Source organism: Nipponia nippon, unplaced genomic scaffold (genome assembly GCF_047370975.1).
Source record: "Nipponia nippon isolate SJK-2023a ecotype South Korea unplaced genomic scaffold, ASM4737097v1 scaffold_3, whole genome shotgun sequence".
NCBI lineage: Eukaryota > Metazoa > Chordata > Aves > Pelecaniformes > Threskiornithidae > Nipponia > Nipponia nippon.
In genome coordinates, this window is record NW_028262347.1 from 25,551,145 (window position 1) to 25,572,844 (window position 21,700).

Sequence of the window (21,700 nt, forward strand, 5' to 3'; positions counted from 1 at the left end):
CGTGGCAGGGGGGTTGGAACCAGATGATCTTTAAGGTCCCTTCCAACCCAAACCATTCTATGATTCTGTGATTCTTTGCTGAGTTAATTTGATTTGTATGCACAAGATAGTGAACCTGATAATATATTTAATAGAAAAAAAATTTCTCTTCCCTTTCCCATGATCTCCCTTTCCCCCTTCCTCCTCCTCCTTTCCTTTCTTGCTTGGTTTTGTTTTCCCCTATGAGGACATAATTTCAGTCCTTTGGGTTTTGCCATTAAAAAATTTATTACTGATTTTTGATGACAAAAGCCATATAGAAACCCCCTGATTTGTCTTATCACAGAGAAAAGCCAATTTTTCCATGTAGATATTTAATCTTGGATGCTCAGAAATGTACTTCCATACCCTCTCCCCTCAAAAGTTTGGAAACTAAGTTCTAGGAGTGCATTAATAAATATTCTATACAAAAGATTACAGTCCTATCACTCTCAGGCCTGTCCTCTGCCCCAGTTAAATTCTGTTCTTTTATTTATTGCAGATGGGGAACTCAAGGGGATTTCACCACTACTCACCCTCGGCCTGTTGTCAAAGTAAAACTCTTTACAGAAAGCACCGGGGTGCTGGCACTTGAAGATAAAGAACTGGGAAGAGTGAGTATTATATGTAGAAACAAGAAATATGTGAGAAATGATGCGTAGAAACACGAGTATTGCTGAAACACGCGATAAAAGGGTATGAGGTATTCAGTACACACCTGCTCTGCTGCAGCTGTGCCAAACAGTGCTTTTTCTTTTAAGGGTGACTTTTTCCAGTGTTCAAAACATGATATGTCGACTTGGATTGCCTTTCAGAAACTTGCATCAGGGATCCATGATGGTTCTCTTTTTCTTGTTTAAAACTTCTTTTAATTCCTAGGTGACCTACCAATGCTTGTAGCTATTCAAATTAGGAGTGAAGAGGAGAGAGAGAAGACTTGGCATGTAATAAATACAGCAGACGACTGGGGAAAGGGAAGGAAGGACTTAAGTGGTGGAAGGATGGGGAGGGGAGGAGTGATGGAGATAATATGTCAGACTGAAATAAGAGTTCTCACTCTTGTACTGTATGAGCGTCCCTTCCCTTTTCACATTTTCCCTATCTTGACAGGATCATTCATCCTTCTTAGGCCAAAATCAGGGGCCAGAGAGTGCAATGTATCATAGAAAGAGGAGGGTAGTGTGAACGAGGCAGAGAGGGTCTGCACATCTCACCCCCCCATCTCTTGTTGAGATTCTCCCCTCTGACATGTAATGCATGGAGGACAGCTCACATTTTAACGCTCAGTTCTGCATTCAGGGTCCTGGCTGTTTCTCATTCAAGTGAGGACAGCTTGTTGGGAAGAGCAGGGTGCTTCCCCACTTTGTGTCGTCCAAGTGCAGGCAGCTACACAAAGACAGATTCTCCCACACTTTGGGTCGCTTGTTAAGGTCAGGACTGTATCCTCAGTATTACTTCTTCTTGCATCCTCTCGCGTCCTTCTAGGAGCCCTCCAAGGTCACTTGGTCAAGGATGGCTGAGGTGAAAGTGGGATCTGTGTGGGGAAGATTTCCAGTGGGGGTAACACACTGGCAGGAGCCAGGCAGGCAGTGTGGCAGATACAGAGGAGCCACAGGGCTGCAGCTGAGCAGACCGGAGTCAGCAATACCTGGGTTCAAAACAATGAAAAGAGACACTGAAAGGGTGGACTTAGAGGAACTGCAGAGTGCTATTAAATGCAGAGAAGTTTCTTCTCTGTCCCTGCTTGCTCAGTCCTTTCAAAGAAGCAAAAGGAAGGTCAGTGCAAAGGTGCAGGGCAGTATGTGGCCATTGTGAACAGTAGCCAGCATAGTCATTGCCAAGGAGTCAGACAAGAAAAGAAACATTAACAGAATAAAGGGGCTAAGAATTACAAGTGTTAACAGGATCCTCTTGCTCTGCAACCTTGAATAGCCAAACTTCAGATATAGGCTTGGTCTGCTTTCTTACGCTGCAGCTTGTCTGAGTTTCTAGGATGAGAGGTTAAAAAGATTTTAAATTATTTTAAAGAATGGAAACATTTCAAATGTAAAATATTGAATATAGCTTTTGCCTTAACTGTATCCTGTGGCCCCAGATGGTTTGTTTTGTGCTTTTTCCCTGCTTCCTCTCCCTTCCCACTCCTGGCCTTCTTCTGACACATCTATATTTGTCAGCTGACTAAACCAGTTGAAAGAGCGTAAAAACTTTCCTTTCGTGGTTGGGAGTGATGAGGGGAGAGAGAGGAAATAAGAACAGGTAGTTGACAGGGGCTAGGGCTGAGCTCACTGCCCTGTTGTTGGACGGAGTCTGACCCAGCTTTCCCAGAAGCAAAGCAAGATATATAAAAGGTGAGGGAGGAAGGAGTTTCTGTTGCTGATTCTTACTTTCCTGTTGTTTTTCGGACGAGTTTGTATGCTTTTATCAGATCTTCTCAGGTTTGGCAGTTTGTACCAGAATTAGGCTATTAAAATCATCGCTTTTTGCTGGGTTTTTCCCCCTTGTCACAAAGGACAAAGGCCATCACCTTTTTTCCCTTGTTGTTAAACCTTGTGCTGAGATTGGGTGTAGCAAACAGAAGTACCTGAGAGATGCTTGGATACTGATTGTACATTTTGTAATCCGTTCCCGATTTACCAAAAATGTCCAGCTCCCATCCTTGCCCAAAAAATACCTTCTGTAAAAGATAAGTCAGTAAAAGATAAACCTCCCACAATGACCTTATGTACATGCATGGTCCTTAGCAGTGGAGAAGGATGTGGAAAAGGACATGAAAAAGGGCATGTTGGCTGTGCATCAGCCTGTTGGGGCGTCTGGTCTGTCCTCCTGTGCCTCCCAGGCCTGGCAATACCTGGGCTTGCTGACAGACACCTTCCAGCTGGTGATGGTAGACAGTCAACTCAGGAGAAGGGGGGAATCTGCCAACTTACCTCTCCGGTTTAACCAGAGTATTTGAGAGTGGTGGTTGCTAGCTTCAGGGGAGATTGGGAGAATATTTGACAGAATTTTTACAAAATAAGGTACTGTGTATACTCATGGTACACGTTTTAGCTTTCAGAGGCTTGGTTTGTTGTCAATGTCTTCATTTTCAGGTTTGAGAGATTTAAACACAGGTAGCCTTTGGATCCCACTGGATAAGTTTAATTCTAATAAAGTTTGGCAACTTTATGCCTGGTCAGTCACTGCAGTGACTTGCAGGAGTGCAGCTGATGCAGCTAGGTTTGTTATACTCTGAAAAGGCCTGAAGATAATTCTGCTGGTATTTTTTCTGCACTTAAAAATTCAAGTCAGACCTGCCCCTTCTGAGATAGGCTTGCTGTGGACATTAATTCTCATCTGTCAAGTACTTCCTTCAAAGCATGTGTCTTGACCTGATACCACTTTTCTACATTATTGAAGTTTGCGTTTCCCATACCCTGCAGTTATTGTGAAGGTTTTGTTCTATTTAATCTGTAATTAGAAATAGAAGGCAGCATCAAGCTGCATGATTGGAATTTTGAACTTCCATCACACATACCAAAGGGTTTCTTCTGCCACCAAGGGGTCAGCTTTTTATGGAAACAGATCTAAGGTGTGAAACGTGGAGCCAGCGAAGGTTTCCCCAGAGCTGCAGAGGAGAAGGCATTTCCATTGACCCCGTCAGTGCATGGCAGTCTCTCACACTTAGGAACTTAAGATGTAAGCCCTGATTTCAGTGTGATGGCACTACAACTCCTCAGTTTAAGGAGGAGACACTGCTGATTTCCAGAAGTAACTAGCTCATGTTGGAGCAGAAGGGATGCAGGCTCATGCTTTCAGTAGAGACTGCAGACATACTTACAGCTTTATATACTCCCTGTTGGGAAGCAGAGGCTGGGAGCTGCTCAGCCTCTGATGCCGCAGTCACCAGGTGAGCACCAAGTGACAGAAGGGTTCTTGTCTGTACTTAACATCTTCTCCCTTCAAGGCATTTAAGATGTGCTTAACCGACAGGAAGTAGTAGCTATGTCGCTTGTCTGATATTGCTCTCGTCCTCTAAAGAAACCAAAATAAATCCAGTCGTGAATGCCAAGAGAAGATTTTGCTTGCTGGGGAATATTCTTCTGGCTCCCTGCTTACCACTTTAAGTGTTTTCAAACAAAAAACAAATCTTAACCTTTATTCTCTGTTCTACACAAACTGGAGGACAGTTGGATAAACTCAATTTCCCACTGAAAGAAAAAAATGGAGATGTGTGCTATGCAGGAGGGGAAAGGATTTTGTTTGGATTTGGGTTCTGCAGAATGTGAGCTTCTGGAGTCGCAGTCTGTGTCTGTGGCTGTGTGGATCTCTGCATACAGTGAACCACTGAATTTAACTTCTAGAAAGTGAGGCAGGCTGCATCTCTGAAGCTAAGTTTCTTCTAATGATGAAATGTTAAGAACTTACTTATTCAAATATCTTTGAAGTGTGTGGCGCAGTTTTTATGTGACTGACACTGATCTGGCTGCTTCAATAATTTTTGTATATGCATACAGAAGGCAGAATTGATGTTTGCATTTGTACGTGCAACAACTGAGGAAGCGTGAAGAAGCCTTCAGAGTTTGGAGTAAATACTTCTGAAAAATGAGCCTGGTGGTTTCTGAAACTCAAGGATCTTACACCACTTTTCCTTGTTCAGTACTTTGTGTATGAAGATGTTCAAACCTAGTAATTCAAAGTGACAGCCATTGTGCTTGCTTAGCACACATGTGAATACAATGTGAGAACAGCAGGTGGTGTTTGATTGCTGATACTTTTTGAATATAAGACTATTTCAGCCTTGTCGCTCTGACTGTTCAATTAAAAGGGAACTATTGTCTCACAACCTGCTTGTCACAGTCAGCTGCAGCCAGCAATAATTAGCTGTGTGGTTATGGGTTTTTTCATTGGTGCTGTTACTCTGGGTTTGATTTAAAGACATTATAAAATACCTCTACTGGCTAGGTACCCATACTTGCATGATTGCTTAGTTTCTGAATGCTGACTACACCGGGCATGTTGGTTATCTTCTGCGCTGTGTTCGAAGGGCTGCTATGCAGAGGAAATTTTGTACTGTGAATATGTTAATTCAAAGCCTGCCATCCTGGGGAATGTGTTTCTCCATCACATTTTGAAATGACTGAGGTTTTGCAGGTCTGAGTTTTTCTGTCTGTTAAGTTTGGAAAATGATAAGAGATTGCTTCCACTCCTCCTTTTTCTCTTTCTCCCTGAGCAGTCTGCCTGTCAGCACCCTGCTATGTCTGGCTGAGTCTTACTGTTTCCACACTAACAGGGGTTTTCTCAGTAGCTTCTCTGAGTGTCTCTTGTCAGAAATTCTTGAGATATTTTTCATTCAGGCATGCTCTCTCTTAGATTTGGGGGACAGGCTCTTTGGGAAGGACTTAGACAACTTTATCAGTTGCTAAGATCTATTAAGGTAAGTGTTCAGCTGGCAGCATCAGCAGAGGTCCATTGATTGCATAAATTGCAAAGTCTTCCAGGTTCTTTGTCAACAACAGTATTTCAGATAGCTCTTTCACCATGCGCCTGTTCAGTTTTTCAGTTTGATTTTTGTTTCTTTTTAACCCCCTGTTACCCAAAGCCTTGTCTCAGTGTTTCAGCTGTAATACAATCGTATCTGAAACGTGAGAGATCGCTCAATAGGTGAGATGACGGAGCTTGTGTAAAATTCTCATAAGCTCCCTTGGTGATCAAGCTCTTATTGACCCTTTCTTTAGGGGTTGCCTAGGTTAGAACTTCTCTAAGGGAGTTACTTTCAAGGGAGCCATCTCCTTTTCCCACTTCTGCCTCCAACCTTGTCCCTTCCCTTGAGCTTCTTTTGCTTCATCCTCCTGGCAGCAGTGCATCATGACTTAATGCTCAGAGGACGCAAGTGCAGTGCTGTGCTTGGCAGGCTGCTGCTGGGGCGTTCGAGGGAACTTCGCTTCTTGTCACACTGACAGCAGCTTCTGGCTTCCTGACATGAACCTGTCTTTGGGTAAGGAGCTGACATAACTCAGAACAGCTCCAAACTTTCACATTAGGGGAGAAGGTGACTTGACAGGAATCAGTAGTGTCGTGGTTTAACCCCAGTCGGCAGTCAAGCACCACACAGCCGCTCGCTCACCCTCCCCTCCCCAGTGGGATGGGGGAGAGAAGTGGAAGAGCAAAAGTAAGAAAACTAGTGGGTTGAGATAAGAACAGTTTAATAATTGAATTATTATAATAATAATATAATAATTTTTTAAAATGTAATGAAAAGGAAAACAACAAGAGAGAGAGAGAGAAACAAAACCCAGGAAAAACAAGTGATGCAGCTGCTTACCACCCGCCGACCAATGCCCATCCCATCCCCCAGCAGCGATTGCTGCTCCCTGGCCAACGCCCCCCAGTTTATATACTGAGCATGACGTTATATGGTGTGGAATAGCTCTTTGGCCAGTTTGCATCAGCTGCCCTGGCTGTGCTCCCTCCCAGCTTCTTGTGCACCAGGCAGAGCATGGGAAGCTGAGGAGTCCTTGACTTAGTGTAAGCACTACTTAGCAACAACTAAAACATCAGTGTGTTATCACATCATTCTCATACTGAATCCAGTGTGGTCGATGGCAAAAAGCAATCATTTGTAGCACCATTTGCACTCTGGAAGAGCACATCAGGCATGGGAACTTCTTTTGTCCCATAAAATCTGGCTTCCCTGTCGGGGACCATGCAGTCTGAAGGAAGGGCAGGAAGCTGGGTGCCAGAAGCAGCAGGGGCTCCCTGGGGTGGCAGGGAGCAGGGCAGGATGGGAGACACCAGGGCAGCCCCAGGAATCGGGCACCTCCCTGGGGATGGGGAGAGGTTGAGGGTTTGGTCTGCTTTTTGAAGAAGGCCCAGGCTGTGTTATGAAGAATGGATGAGGGTTTTCTGTAATACCATGTTAAGTGTCATCTGCCTCTCAGCCAGGACATTAAGGAGCAGCTGCAGATCTTGTTCACTTCCATCTTTTTTGCTTGTGACAGTGAGCCAAAACTCAGCGTAGTCGGCTCAGAATTACCATGATTACTGAGGGCTGGTGCCCAAGGTCTGAGATCTCAAAATGTGTCTTAGACCAACCCCAACTTGTAAAATCAATCTCATTTCAATTGCTTGGGTGAAAAGAGTGGATGACTCCAGCGCTTGGGTTCAGCTCTTGAATATCATGGGTTTGGGTGGAAGTAGGAGATGGGGAGGGGGAACAGCCGGGATGCAAGGACACGAGTTGGCTGAAACTGAACTCAGCTGCAAGTGTGGGATAGGGGAAAAAGTAGAGATTATCTTGACTTTTGATTTTTCTCAAGTGTGCTTACGGCTTGCCAATCTGCTTGTCTCTCAGCTTCATTGGTGCCTTTTGAAGGCTGCATTTTCTTTCAACAGCAGGACAACTGTGGCCCGGGATGGTTAGCTTGAGAGCTTTATCTAAACATGGGAATACCGATAGGAGGTATTTCTGCACAGCGCTTTTGACTCTGAACCTTCTGCTTGGTTATCTGCTCTGAGAAAGCAAGATTGTCCTGAATTTGGTTTGTTCAAGCTTTGTATTTTGGACAATTCAACTTTTCTTTCATTCCTGTAAAAGAAGATATGATCAATGTGCCAAAGATAGAGCACGGTTAATAGTTGCTCGGCTGGATTGACTGTTTAGCTCACGTGTACTTCAAATAACTTCTTCTGTTGTGACCCAGCTGGGGACTTAAATGCACAACTGAATCACTATAAGTGATAGTTAGTTAAGTCATCGAATGATATTAGCTTCATATCTTTCAACTTGTCATATTTTAAGCCCGGGAGAGAAACATTTTCAGTCATTCACAATTAAGAAACAGTGTTTTGAGAACATCACCTTGCACAAGTTCATAAATATGTTGCTCTGTAATATGTAAGGTTTCTGTGTGTATTTTACATCTGAATGAGGAGAGGCATAAAGTGAACTTGCCCCTTTTTCAGTTACAGTGTGGTCTGAGGAAATGTAGTCCTAGATATAATTGGACCACATGGTCCAGTGTTTTTAATGATCATGAGATGGTTGAATGTACTGAATTATCTCAACTCACACTTTTCCAATACTATTAATTTGCCTTAAATCAGGTGAAGCAATGCAATGCACAGCAGCCATGTTTGGTGTGTAGCATTCTGGTCACCAATACTTCATTATACTTTTTAATGCAGATGACCTGTTAGTTTAATTATTGTAAACACAGTCCTAGACTAATAACTCGTAGTTCTCTGTGCTGCTGCTCAATAATCTACTATGGTGATATCCACAGATATAAGAACAATAAATTAAGATAAAATAAGATAAAATAAAAACAAATAATTCAGAAATGTATGATGTAGTAGGAATTTTATGAAACTTTTAGAAGTTTTAGGCACAGTGAAAGAGTATCCTGTAGGTGAGTTTTACATCTCCCAGAGAAGACATATGAGTTGATACCATTTTATTTTTTAAAAGTAGATTATAGAACAAGAACTAGAAGATTAAAATCCCTTAAGCAGTACTGAAAGGAAATCTAAGACAGAATAGCCTAGAAAGTTTCTCCATGGACAATGGCAATGACATTGCATTGCAGTGTGCCATAGTGGAGAGAATGCTTTTAATAGAGATTTCAGCAACTTTTTACTTTTCCTATCAAGGAACATTTGCCCAGTGTTTTGCTTTCAGTGATTTCATGGGAGCTTACAGTTGGTGCCACCTGATGATATGGTACGCAATGGTTAGCATTGCCCTTAAGGGCAATATTAGTATGAAGGTTATTGTGAAGAAAATGAATGACTGTTAAATGCTTTGTGTGCGTGTGTGTACGCATGTTTGTGTGTAATGATGAAAAGTTTGATGACAAAGTTCATTCAGCTCTCATTGTTTAAAGCTGGAAGGCATGACAAAGTGTAATACAAATACAACACAGTGCATACCTAAATATTCTGCCAGATATTTATTCATTGTGAGAGGTTTGAAAACAAAGCTCTAAAATACTTCTTCAAAAATTCAGAAAAGGAATTGTCAGAACTGAAGTTATGAATTAATTATACACTTGTCTGCTTACATTTTCATCAGCATTCTAAAAACTCGAGAAGCTGACAGGAGAAAGATGTCACTTGAGATGCATGAGCTGTAATAAGCTGTTACAGGACAACAGGAACTGCAGCCTGTAGAAAAGGAAAACTTTGTAACATCACCTGCAGTCCTATGTGAATGCCAAGTGATTAAATGCAAGGAATGAGTAATAATTCTGTTTATATAATCTTGCATTTAAAAAGATAAACAAACTAAAAATCATTTTCTATTTGATGCTTCAGAACTCAAAGGTTGCCATACTCATAATGCTTTCAATTTTTTTTTAAGGGATAGCTTTTACTCAAAATGAAAATCAGCTTGTTTCTTGAGAAAGAAGCAATAAGCTCTGTTATAAATCGTGTTTGCTATGTATTTGCAAAAAGAAAAAAAAAAGTAGCCTCCTCATTTATTAAAACCAGAGTATACTTTTTCTTTTCCTATCTCTTTAAAAGGTACTGAACATACTCAGTAGTTCTGACAGGTTATTTCTCCCACTGGTATTATAAAGGTTGCACATTCATTAGGGGTGATGTATCATATTTCTCTGCTTTGCTAGAGCTCCTGATATTAACAGGATGCAGAAACGTGTTTCTGCAAAATACTGAGATGAGAAGCTGAAGGGTCTTCAGCTTATGTCATCTTTCAGATGATTAGATCTGAATGACACTATTGTAATTTTTTTTGCTTAATAATATCTGTTAGATTAATGCTTGCTTGGAGATTCTTACTCAAATCCATTATTTAACTTTCCTAATAACACAGAGGAGAATATATTGTGTTTTATGTATGTGACACAAGGCACAAGGACTGTGTATGAGAAATTAACTTGATGGTTAATGTTATGATTAATTTTAGTTTTCAAGAAATAAAAGATGTGAAGAACACTGCTTTTTAGAGTGTTGTTACTTTTGAAATACTGCTTCCTGATAATGGTAATTCGGAATTCACTGAATCTTATGAAAGTGTCCCAAATAGTGTGTTTAGAATATTTTAGTCTAAATTGATTCAAATTTAGTGCTTATAATAAGAAAGAAAGGAAATTATGTTTCAGCAGCATTTAACTGCTAAACATGTGACTGTGGGTAAGGATTTCATGAAGTAGTAAAATTTAATTGTACTGAATATTAAATGGATAAATTTTCTGGATGGTAAATAAATATTTAACAGCTTGTGTCTAATATTAATCTAAAATTAATGGTTAGCTAGTAAAACTCAAGAAATTTATATAAATATTTAAAAAAATAAATATTTAAAATTCAGTATATTTTTTATTTTTTTTATATGTCTACCACTGTAGGTTAAACAAAAGGTTTGTGTCATATCACATGTGAACTGGACATAGTATCTTACATTTGTTATACTGCATTTGCAGCAAAGATGCTTTGGAATTAATCTCCAATTTCTGCAATTTTTACTATAATTGGCTTTTATTAATGCTAATGATCAAAAAAATGGAGTTGATAAGAAAGAGCATACTTTGGTTTTCTTCACTCAGGCAATGTCGCTGCTGGAGGGGCGATCTGTTGCATAATGCTACAGAAAATTGTTTCAATAGGATGTTTCCAGCAGAGTGCTGAGTAATGTAAAAGTTTAGGTTCTTGTTTAATTGTACATGACCATTTTCAAGCGTCAACTGTTCCTTTTTGTTTAAAACTGTTAATTCAGAATGAACTAATGGAGGAGGAAATTTTATTAACTCATAATACAAAAATTCCCATTTGTAAGAAAATGAACAAGTTCATTTTGGAAATTCGTCTGTTACAATAAGATTGAGTCAACTGGTTTATTAGATTTATGAAACCTTTTTTAGTCATCTTTCAGATTAGAGGAGATGCAACAAGAATCTTCACTGCTTAGAAGTTTCCATTAAATTCTAGCAGATTTTTTTTTTTATCAACTCACTGAAATTTTTTATTTTATGACTTGCAGGTAGTGTTGTATCCGACATCCAATAGCCCAAAGTCACCTGATCTGCATAAAATGATAGTCCCCAAAAACAGCCAGGACAGTGACTTGAAAATTAAACTGGCGGTGAGAATGGATAAACCACCTCACATGAAGCACTGTGGGTAAGCATCCATTTTCTGGCTGTCTGTATTTATTATTTTGCCTCATTGTGCCTGTGTTTAAGCATATGTAGCCAAATATACAAAGTTTGTAAAACATTATAAATGTGTACAACAGTTCCTACAGTAAGGCATTGTGTTATATACTCATTTTACACATAAAGTTTGGAATAGTCAGGAATAACATTCATTTCAGATGTTCAGTGATGTGTAAAGACAGATGATGAGCTAACTCTGAAATGCAGAACTAAGAGTACAGTGTCATTTAGAAACTGGTTTTGAATGTTACAATTTATAGCACTTTGGAAAAAAAAGTTGATATTTAGGAGAAACATATTTTTTCATTAAAAGAGGATTAATTATATACCTGAACATGATGGTACTTGCAACATAGTTTCCCCTTTTCTTTCTCTGTCCGCTGTATGGTGTTTCTCTTGAAAGGAATTTATGTACAAATACCAGTTTAATGATGTTTATTCTGTCTAACACTGAAACTATATGGAATAGATTACTCATAAAGACAGCTCCCCTAGCCAACTGCCACCACTATTCCTCATCCCAACTGCAAAAACAGGTAGTGTTTCTGACAGTAAGCAATGCTGTATCTGTTGTTATAAAGCAATTACCCGGACTGTTTTCCATCCTTTTAAATTCTTCTGAATTAAGTAGACGTACATTTCAAAAAAAGAGGACTATGCAACATGTTAATGTAGAATTAATGTAGTGGCCATGCTATTTATATTTCTTTTTAATCTCCTCCTGTTAATATTCTGCTTGTTATATACAGACCGCAATTGCCAAAATTTCTTATATTCAGTGCTTTTTTAAAAAATAAAAAAACTTAAGTTTTGGCAAAGCTGTAATTGGTTGGGCTGAAATTTCCCGGGTATTTGTTTTGGGAAACTTAGACACAAACGATCAGGACTGTAACAATGAGACTTGCTGGCTGCAGACCTGTGGCTGGTGACCAGGAGCTGTGGGGAAAGAGAGGGAAATCAGTCATGCAGCCAACAGGGGAACTGGAGCTACTGTGCTTGGAGACTGGGACTGAGATGAGAAGACTTAGAAGTAGGGCTGCAAATACATGAATAAGGAAAATGGGATAATGTGGCAGGAGAGAGCAGGAAGACCAGGCTGACATGAGTAATTTGGAGTGGAGAGGACCTACGGAGGAGAAAAAAGTGCTTGTCTGTACTAAAGCATGATGCTCTCCTGCCAGTCCCCACCCCATTCATTTGCACTCACCAAACACCTCTGAAATGGTTTGGTGATTGTGGCACATCCTTGTCTGGATTTAGTCCATGGTTTCAGTCTCCTGCTGCTGGAATGTATTCAGCCAGTTGAAGTAGTGAATGCTGCAGGGGTGGCATAGTGCTGCCTGCGTTTTTCAGTGGTTTCTCAAAAGGCAGCCATGGGGGCAGGATGACTTGAACAGCATCAGTAATGAATAACACACAACAGATGCATCTGACTTGCACGTGGCCTGGTTCGGTTGCGTACTCCACGCTACAGCCACATCAGGGACGTTGTGCTCCCATGCACCTATCCCAACAGGTGACTGGGAGAAGTCCCCATTTTTTATCAGATCACTGATAGTGTTGGGGTTGTGATGTCTGCAACCCCAGTTAGGGTATGTCATGCAACTGACTTTGACCTGGGTCCAGAAACAAGGGCAAGGCTCCAGTGCTTCCTCCCATCATGCTCCTGAGTTTCTCCAGAGGCTTTCTTGGCTGGGAGCTGTTCTTCTGGGGTCTTCAGAGGGTCTTCCTAACCCCCCCAGTTTGCTTTTCCGTACTGGTTTATGTCACTAGTCGTCTTGTCTGAGCATTAAATGGATTGCCCAATCAAATATTACTTTCAATAATTTAATTCAATCATTATCCCTTTCATCTGCTGCTGCTGGTTACTTCCTCACATTGATTTTGAATCCTAATCTCCTGGCACAGTTGTTTCCGTCTTCATTTTACTTCAGGGTCGCTGCTGTCCCTATTCTCCAGGCAAATACTGTTCTTCCCACCAAAAATGCTCAAGGTCAGTCATCATTTCCCTTTCTTTATAGCCATTAGCTATAATGATTATTACCTACATATTTTTCTAGAAAATTAAGGGCACCGAGGGAGGGCTGCATGGACTCCTCTGCCATAAGTATATGTGAAGTGGAATAAAAGGTTAATAATTCCTCCAATAACCATTGAAAAGGTTGAGGAAATACTGTATGATGGCACTGTAGTTGCAGTGAGAGGAAGGAAGAGGGGGGGGGGGTTTGGAGGGAAAAAAAACACCTGCTAGAAGAATTATTAATCTGTACAGTCAGGTACTGTTAATGTTATGAAAAGCCATCATCCAGACACTCTCTGCAGCCTTCTCTTGACTTTCTGGGTGAGTATAACTATTAAGTGGTCATTTGCTATTTTTTCAAGAGGGATTCCCACCTGCTTCAACACACAGATTAAAGCTATTCTGGTTCTGAACTGATACTGTGTTATCAGAGAAGTCCTCATTTGTGAGGAGGCTGGAAACACGCGGTGGACGATGGACAGTATTACAGGAAGACAAAGGAATATTTTGCAGTTAAGGTAGTTGAGGGATGCCTGGAAGAACTGGACCTGCCTGTAAGAAGCTGAAACGTTTCCACCTATAGTAACTGGTGGTATGTTATGTTTCGTGTGCCCAGTTTGATAAACTGGAATCTGATTTCATAGAGGTGCCCAACACTCACAGCTACTAGCTGAAGTCAGTGGAAACTGGGCTATAAATATACATTGTGCTGTTAGAGTCCAAATATCCTAAAAATTAGATCTTCATCTTAATATCTGAAGCGTAAAGTTTTTAGTACTTCAGTTCTCCTGTTACGAAGTGAGAATAATACCACCTGCCAGTGTTGTAGACATTTGAAGGTAAATCTTGGGAAGCAACCAGTAGAAAAGGTTCCTGCACACCTCACAAGCTGGGGGAAGCCGGGCATGGTCACATCTCTAACACAGGGCCAAGGGCTTATGCTCTGATGGGCAGTGTTATTGCAGTGCCAGTCTCTGCAGCTCCCTGGTGAACCTGCACGAGGTAGAAAAGCAAATAACTCGATTCTCTCTGTAAAGTAGTGTTTGAGTAACATGCAATGAAACAGGCCATAGGAGAAAATAAAGTGTTGAAGAGCTGGAAGGCAGCTGCTGCTATTCTGAATAGAGAAAAGGGCTGGGAGGCTTTTGTTTTGTTTAGTTTGTTTTGTTTTACTTCAGTATGTGGTCAGGTATTTAAGCACACTGTCATAGAGTACACAAAAGCGGGGGAAATAAAAGGATGAAAGAATGTGATCATCCTTGCTGCTGGAATTCCGTCACATTAGCGAGATGAATTCTGTAACCATAATAACATAATTCTAATGTAGTTACTGTGATTATCCCAGTTAAGTTCTAATTCTTCGGTTTATTTTTCAGAAACATCTCATGCTTTATCTTTGCCCAGTCCTTGAACTAGACAACTTACATTTCTGTGTCGGTCTGAGTTAACAGTCTAACATACAAGATTCATATTTGTCTCATAGGAGAAAAAGGCTATCTGTTGGCATTAGATAATGCCTTTCAGCTGAGAATCTCAAAATTTGTTCAAAGTTGAATTAAAATTTTACCCCACAGCCAATTGTAGAAAGAGGGGTTTTATTAGATTAATGCTCTATCATGATTAAAAAAAATACTAATGGTAATAAGAGAACGTTTTTTCAGCTACGGTCAAATATTTCAGTTTCTGCAGCAAAACCCACAGGCCCAAGCTAATTGTGGGTTTAGTTTTACTCCTTCAGTAAAGTTTCCCCTATTTAAGACTGACTTGACTTATTGACACAGAGGATATGCTGAAAGACTTCAAAACCTGTCTCGCATTTATGCTTCAAGAATATTCGGTTTTACAAATTATAGTGTCTTGTACTTAAACTGAGATTTTTAATTCACAAATAGTATTCTGGACTGCAGCACCTTCAGATCATGTTCCCTCTTTGGGTTTCCACAGTCACAACAAATAATTATATTTCAAATAAAATTATAAACTGGGGATTTTTTTCATTATAAATAGTAACCTTTCTAAGAGCAAGAAATAAAAATCCTCATGACTCATCACTGCTATGAATCTCAATTGCAGTTCATTTGTACCTCTGTGAAAAAGAGGTAGCTTTGCTAACCACAGTACTTTTACACTAGTGTTTATGTTGACACGTTCATACAGGCAATCTAGTGTTACTTCACTAATGTGATTTTTAAAAAAAGCTTGATAAAGGAAACACTCTATGATTTTTCTATGCATTCTGTTATATGCTTAAAAAATAAGGAATACTCGTATACATCTTACAGTAAACATAATCCTATTATTTATTTTAGGTGATTTTTTTTATTCTTGCATTGAAAGGTTCTCAAAGTATGAAACAACCCAAAGGATATATAACCATCCTTTTCTATTTAAATCCTGTCAATAGATTACAAGGGGAAGCATGCACAGCTAGAAATTCTGAGTAACGGCAAGGTAAATGTCACTCATTAATGGGGATTTGTAGAACAGTTCCGATTATTGGCAATTCACGATACTTCACATTCCTTTCTCATAATTTGTAGTATATTTATCTTCTTCTCATAGAATGTGGCAACCTTTTTCTTGTCTAAAATGCAGAGCACATACAAAGTATTTTTTAGTCTTCTTTATTAAGGTAGTAAAGCCAACATCCATACAAAAGGAGGTTTTTTAACATTTCTATTAATTTGTTCTGTTGCAATCTTGAATCTAAAACAAATCATCAGAGGAAATAAGAACAATTTGACCTAAAAACCTCCTATGTAAACTGCTAAAAGCCTGTTTATTTCTGTCGAGTTAGAATAGCAGTGTTAGGGAGGTACTGCTTGCTTCAGGAAGGCTCACTTGGCTGTCCTTAACTCATAATTAAATTAGGGTTGAAAACCCAAGCAGGACAGGTTAATCCACTCAAGTTACGTGGGTTACTGTAAATGCCTTTTCTAATGCGTGGGGGTTTTTTTTAATGTGCCTTTGCACATCTGCATGCATTTAAAGTATACATTATTTTTAAAAGTAGATTTTGTGTCAGTAGTCTGTTAGCATAGCCTAGTGGTTACTAAAGGGTATTATTCTATTGCTTCCAATCTAGAAATAAAAAAAGAATACTGAGATTTTTTCAAATAGCTTGCTTTAAAAGGATTAGTAATGCTTAATGGTCATACCGAAAAAAGGAAAATAAATAATAATGTAAAATGAGATTCTTACAAATAGAACAGCCTGAACAGGACAATATTACAAAGTAGCGGTATTTGGGTTTGACTTCCGAAGCAAAACGTTTCAGCATAGCTCTTGCCCGGAACTTTTTCCAAGATTTGAAAGGCAAAATTCATTCTTAGAAGTGCTGTTCTGCTTTCTGCCATGATGTGTTGCATGTAGAAACGTTACACCTTTAATTTCTTAAACTTTCGTGTTTGGAATATACATTCTACAAGCACTTGAGTATGTACATGTCCAGATTTTCTCCCTGTCTCTCATCTGTAAAGCTATTATTTTGGCAACTTTTTCAAACTTGTACTCTCTGAAATTGTAAGGAACCTGTGTGAAATAATTTTTCTCTCACAACTGCTTTTTTATTATTATTTTATGGGTGTATTTTCAGAATATAAAGATCACTGTGAATTTGCGAACCTTTTAAAATTTTTTCTTTTTTTTCTTAAAATTTTTTTTCTTTTAAAATTTTTCACTTGGAATTGACTGAAATGTTCTTAGGAGAGCATTTATAAACCATAAATATAGCTACTGGTTCCTGTATGTGACTGAAGTATCACAATTCTCCTCCTGCTGTAGTTTTAGAGCTGAAGGAAATCTGTGAGACAAATACCCTGGTTAGTAGTCTTCCAAGATGCAGAATTAAGAGGATAAGTAATTTTCCGCTCTCATTTTTGACACTTGTCACCCACTGATAAAAGAGTTCATTGGAGAGGACAGCAAGTATAATTACCTCTGTTTTACAGATGAGTGAAATGAAGCACAGGAGTGAACAGAGATCACCCAAGGTCACAGGCAGTTCAGTGACTGAGCTGAGGATAGCACTGGGGTCTGCCGGCTTCTCAGTGGGTAGGGCTGTGGTGTGTGACTGGATAAACCGTTGTCATAGCTGTCATGTGAGCTCATAAGTCAGCTAAGAAGAGCCACGGGGACACTGAAGTTAGCCAGAGCAATGGTGGTGCCAGCTTTTACATGTTGCTTGTCCATGGTCACCTAGCAAAGAAGGGCAGGAGCAGAAACAGAATTAGCTTTATAACTTCAAGATGTGTAATCTGAAGACTGATCTGAAGGTGAGATCTGCTCCCAGTATCGGTATTGCAGAGAAATGTGCAAGGTTACCACACTGAAGTGACTCTTAGTTCAGTTCTGGGTTACTTTTACAGATAAAGTAAGATGTCAGGAATACAATCACACTTCTCTTAGTGAGTGCTGCATGCTCCCTGTCACAGATTGGCCTCTGTGTTGCATATAATGAATTTGAAACTGATTTCAGACCTTTCTCTGAGCTGAAACACATAGATATGTCAGAATAATTCTCAATAATTTGTTTTACCAACACTAAAAAGACAAAATAGAAACATAATTTTGGCTAAGCTAAAATGTCAAGTTTAGTTTCTCTTACAATGAGTAGGTATACAGTTGCTTCAAAGTGAAGAAAAGTGTTAGAAACCTGTATGTATCCAACATCTTAAAAAATTCTTACTAATACTTGCTATGATACGGTAATATGTAGTATAGACGTCTTCAATTAATACTATTTTCCATGAGATAAAAATGATAACTTTCTACTTTTTACTTTTCAACAGTTACTAAAAATACTTTTCTCATTAGTGAAGGCAGTAACATTTTTCTCTTACGAAAGGGAGAGGGGGCTATCTGAGAGATTCCTGTTACTCTTTTTCATTTCTTATGAACGCAACGTAGTTGCCTGAACCAAATGTTAAGATAAGTAGATACTTAGATAAGTATAGCATTTCTTCATTTTCGTACATAAACTCTTCTGTACCTCTTTATAGTGTTTGATTTGTATTTCCAAGTTTGTGCAGAGCACATCTAGTCGTAACCATAAAGTCAGTATATTAGCACCATCTAGCTTTCTGTTTTTTGCTACTGCACTTTTTCTTCCAGCTTAAAGAAGGGTAGCAGAGCACTGACTTCAGCTGCTGCTTTGAAGAGCAAGATTCTCGTTGCTCTTCGGTAGAAGGCTGATTTTTCAGTTTGTGAATGTCAAGGCTGGGAGGCACAAGGAAAGTCAGTGGAAGAAACTGTTGAGTTCGTTTGAATTTTGCAAACTTTATATAACATCAGATAGTTTGGAATCCTTTTCTGATCATTTAGTCATATGGCCTCACTATGAGACTACTGAGAAACTAACACAAAATTTGAAAACGAAAGCAGTGACTTCACAGTTCAGCAGAAATATTTGTCAAGTTTTCACCCATAATTAATAAACATTTTTAAATTTGGGTCCAATAGCAATGGTGTATATTTTTTGTTTAGTCAGAGGGTCAAAGGTGTCATTTGTGTAGCTATAATTATCTTCTGTTTCTTGCTAAATTCTGACAAACCTGTCCTCATTTTTACATTCATAAGGCAAGATGTGCTTGTATATACTAAGGTAAAAATTTCCTGTGTGCATTATAAGCAGCATGACAGAATGGCTTGATTTTTAATTCACTTTTAGTGATGTATGGCTGCCTTACTATTATTATTCCAAGGTGTCTCATAGCAGCATTTTCTGTTATGCTATTTTAAATTGTGCTAAACGCTAGTATTTCATTGTACTAAATCAAAGCTAGCATTTTGCCGTGGAGTAAAGTGCTAATGTGTTAACTGTCTTCATTTAAATGATTTTAATATTGCAAAATCAATTGACTGTAATCAGTTACTTTTTAAAAATGAGAATTGAACTTCATGAAAAAAGACACATTAAAATTACATTAGTGATTAATTGGATAAAGATGATGGGTTAATGCAAAATTACTATGAAAGGAAGAAGCAAGTGTTTATCCTGCTGCTAGATCCGTAGAGAAGAGATTATAGCTATGAGCCTGATTTTTCAGTGCTTGCCACAGTAATTGCTTCTGAGGAGGCATGGGGAATCTTGAAGACCTTAATGATATGCCACTGCCACTTTAATTGCTAAGAGAAGCCAAGAGAATCCTAATTGCCAAGAGAAGCATTACTAATTAAGGTGTCATTCTTCATTCATTCCATAGTAATTAACCTGAAATATTTGTAAAAGCTGAGATATAAATTTAGATCCAAACTCACTTAACTTAACCACAACAGACTTTATGTGAAAAAGATCTGTGGGTTAAACGAGGTTAATAGTCAGAAAACTTACAATATAGTTTTTTTCTTAAAAAAATTTTGCTTTGTTTTTACTCCTAACTTTTTAAAACATAAAGTAAAAGAATTTAGAATATATTCAAGAATCCATTCTCATTAATATGTAATTTATATTGTGATTCTACTCTCACATTTAAAAAATCATTAAAACTGTTTATATAAGGTGTTCCTCTTTCTTATATTTCACTGAAAAGCTACATGCTTAGTTCAGTTCTGGGTTACATGCTTCTGAAAATGTCAGGATGGGTTTTCTTCAGCTCTGTGATGAGCAAAATGATGCAAGTTCCGTTATATATGTATTGTTGTTAAATCACAACTTTAACAACACATGTTCAGTATCTTTCTGCCTTCATTAGGATTGAGTATGCATAATTGATTAGGTATGGAGAAGCCCCATAATCAGTACTGCATGTGTGTCAAATCCTTCTTTGGTTCATCTTTGCTAAAATCCTTATTCAGCCTCACAAAATAATTGATGGGAGTGAGCTGGTCCTGTTGGCACCGGTCCATTTCCCGCATACTGGTTTTTGTACCTTGTTCGCTCCTCAGCATTCTTTAATGCAGTTACGTCGCAGTCTCACTGGGTCCTAAACTCTTAGTCTTTTGGCATGGATTATCTCTTATGGTTTACCTGAATGGTGCCTTGCATCCAGATGTAAAGGCCAATTTTTTCTTCATATCACTTGAGATCTGAGAACCTATGACCGAGCATCTCAGTGACCCGTAGAACAGCTAGGTAAACTTTTCTAGTCTATACTATCAAATTTCTGTCTGCAATTGTCAACTTTAAATCTCTCTCCATCTAAACTTCCTGGTCTCTGTGTGCATGTGTGAGGGGAAAAAAGAAGTGCAGCAATTTTCAGTTTCTCACGTTAGATAAGAGGTCACTTTCCGACCATAAAGATGGTGATGAGCTGTGCTGCAGCATCACTGGGGGCTTCTCATTATAGTTGATGTGACTGACTCCTAATTTGTGGCTACTCCACTTGAGCAAATTTGAATGCAGCATCACTGCATGAGAGAGACTGGTTGACTGAGTACCTTCTAGCAACAGCCACTTGTTGCAGCAGTGGGATAAGATTAAGCCCTGTACCCAGATGGCAGACTGCATGTGATGATCCTACCATGGAGAGAGAAGAACTAAAGGATGAATGGTGCAAAGAGCAGTAACCTGGACTTGTCTAACTGAGGCACCTGTGAAGGGTTTTTAACCACTGATGGCTACCAAAATTATGCTACCCAATACAAAGAGACAGAAATCTGGAAGACCTGAACTGTGCTTGGCATGTGCCTCCTTCTGGACTACAAAGGGAGCCAAGTGTGAAGTGTGCCCAAACAGATCTGTAAAGTGACTCAGTGGTTGCTGAGGACCTGATAATCACCTTATATGCATTTCTGGGGATTTAGTTCAGGCTCTGCCTGGTCTTGGCCTAGACCGACTGCCCTTTAGTGGCTGGAATATGTGAGATGCACTAGCTGAGCACCGCATCTGATTTCATTTCATGCAGGACGAGTCTAGTTCACATGCTCTGAATCAGTTCTGCAATGCGAACCAAGTGCTGCAACTGGGGGTGATGGAGAGATTCTCTTCAGAAGCCCACTCCTTATTTAGACTAAGTTACCAATGTAGATGCATCCTTTTTTGTTTAGATACTTCATTTAAGGACCTAAAAGTGCTTGGGCAAAACTGGGCAACAGCGTCTGTTGATGCCCACGTCAAGGGTTCAAGCAAGGGTTCGATCCTGAAAATAAGTGAAATCCATGCTCCTATGAAACCTTACATTTGTGCTTGTAAATGTTTGCTTTATTGGATTTTTAAAAAATACAAAGAATAAAATCTAAACAGAGTCTTGCCTATTATTGGAAATGCTCAAATCACAACTTCAGAAAGCTATTAGTGTGTAAAAAGGAATTCTTCTATATTTTCATTAAAAAGAGCAAAGCTGGTGATAATTCAGGAGGCCAAATGATGGACTAGTATTTAACTGAAAATAGACCTTAAGTTCATGAAATTGTAGGCGAGGAATTGAGAAAATCTAAAGTTCAATGTGATTGGTAACTGGCCTTTGTTCTAAACCACTAAGTAATAACTTTGGTTTAATTTACCTATTAAGTGTTTTTCATATACAAGATAAGAAGAATAGACAGGTTGACCATTCAGTGCTATGTGGAT

General features: G+C 39.2%; 1 protein-coding gene across 13 annotated transcripts in view; it reads left to right on the top strand.

Moving 5' to 3' along the window:
• The window catches only part of CADPS2 (calcium dependent secretion activator 2), a 324,205-nt gene that overhangs the window by 161,598 nt on the left and 140,907 nt on the right, over positions 1–21,700 (top strand). For all 13 annotated transcript variants that reach the window (XR_015706229.1, XM_087764100.1, XM_087764101.1 and 10 more), the window contains exons 7-8: positions 521–632; positions 10,997–11,136. Coding sequence is in view for 12 of the 13 variants with exons in the window: in XM_087764100.1 (XP_087620226.1) it covers positions 521–632; positions 10,997–11,136 (252 nt within the window). In the remaining variant the exon portion in view is untranslated. The remainder of the gene's footprint in view (positions 1–520; positions 633–10,996; positions 11,137–21,700) is intronic.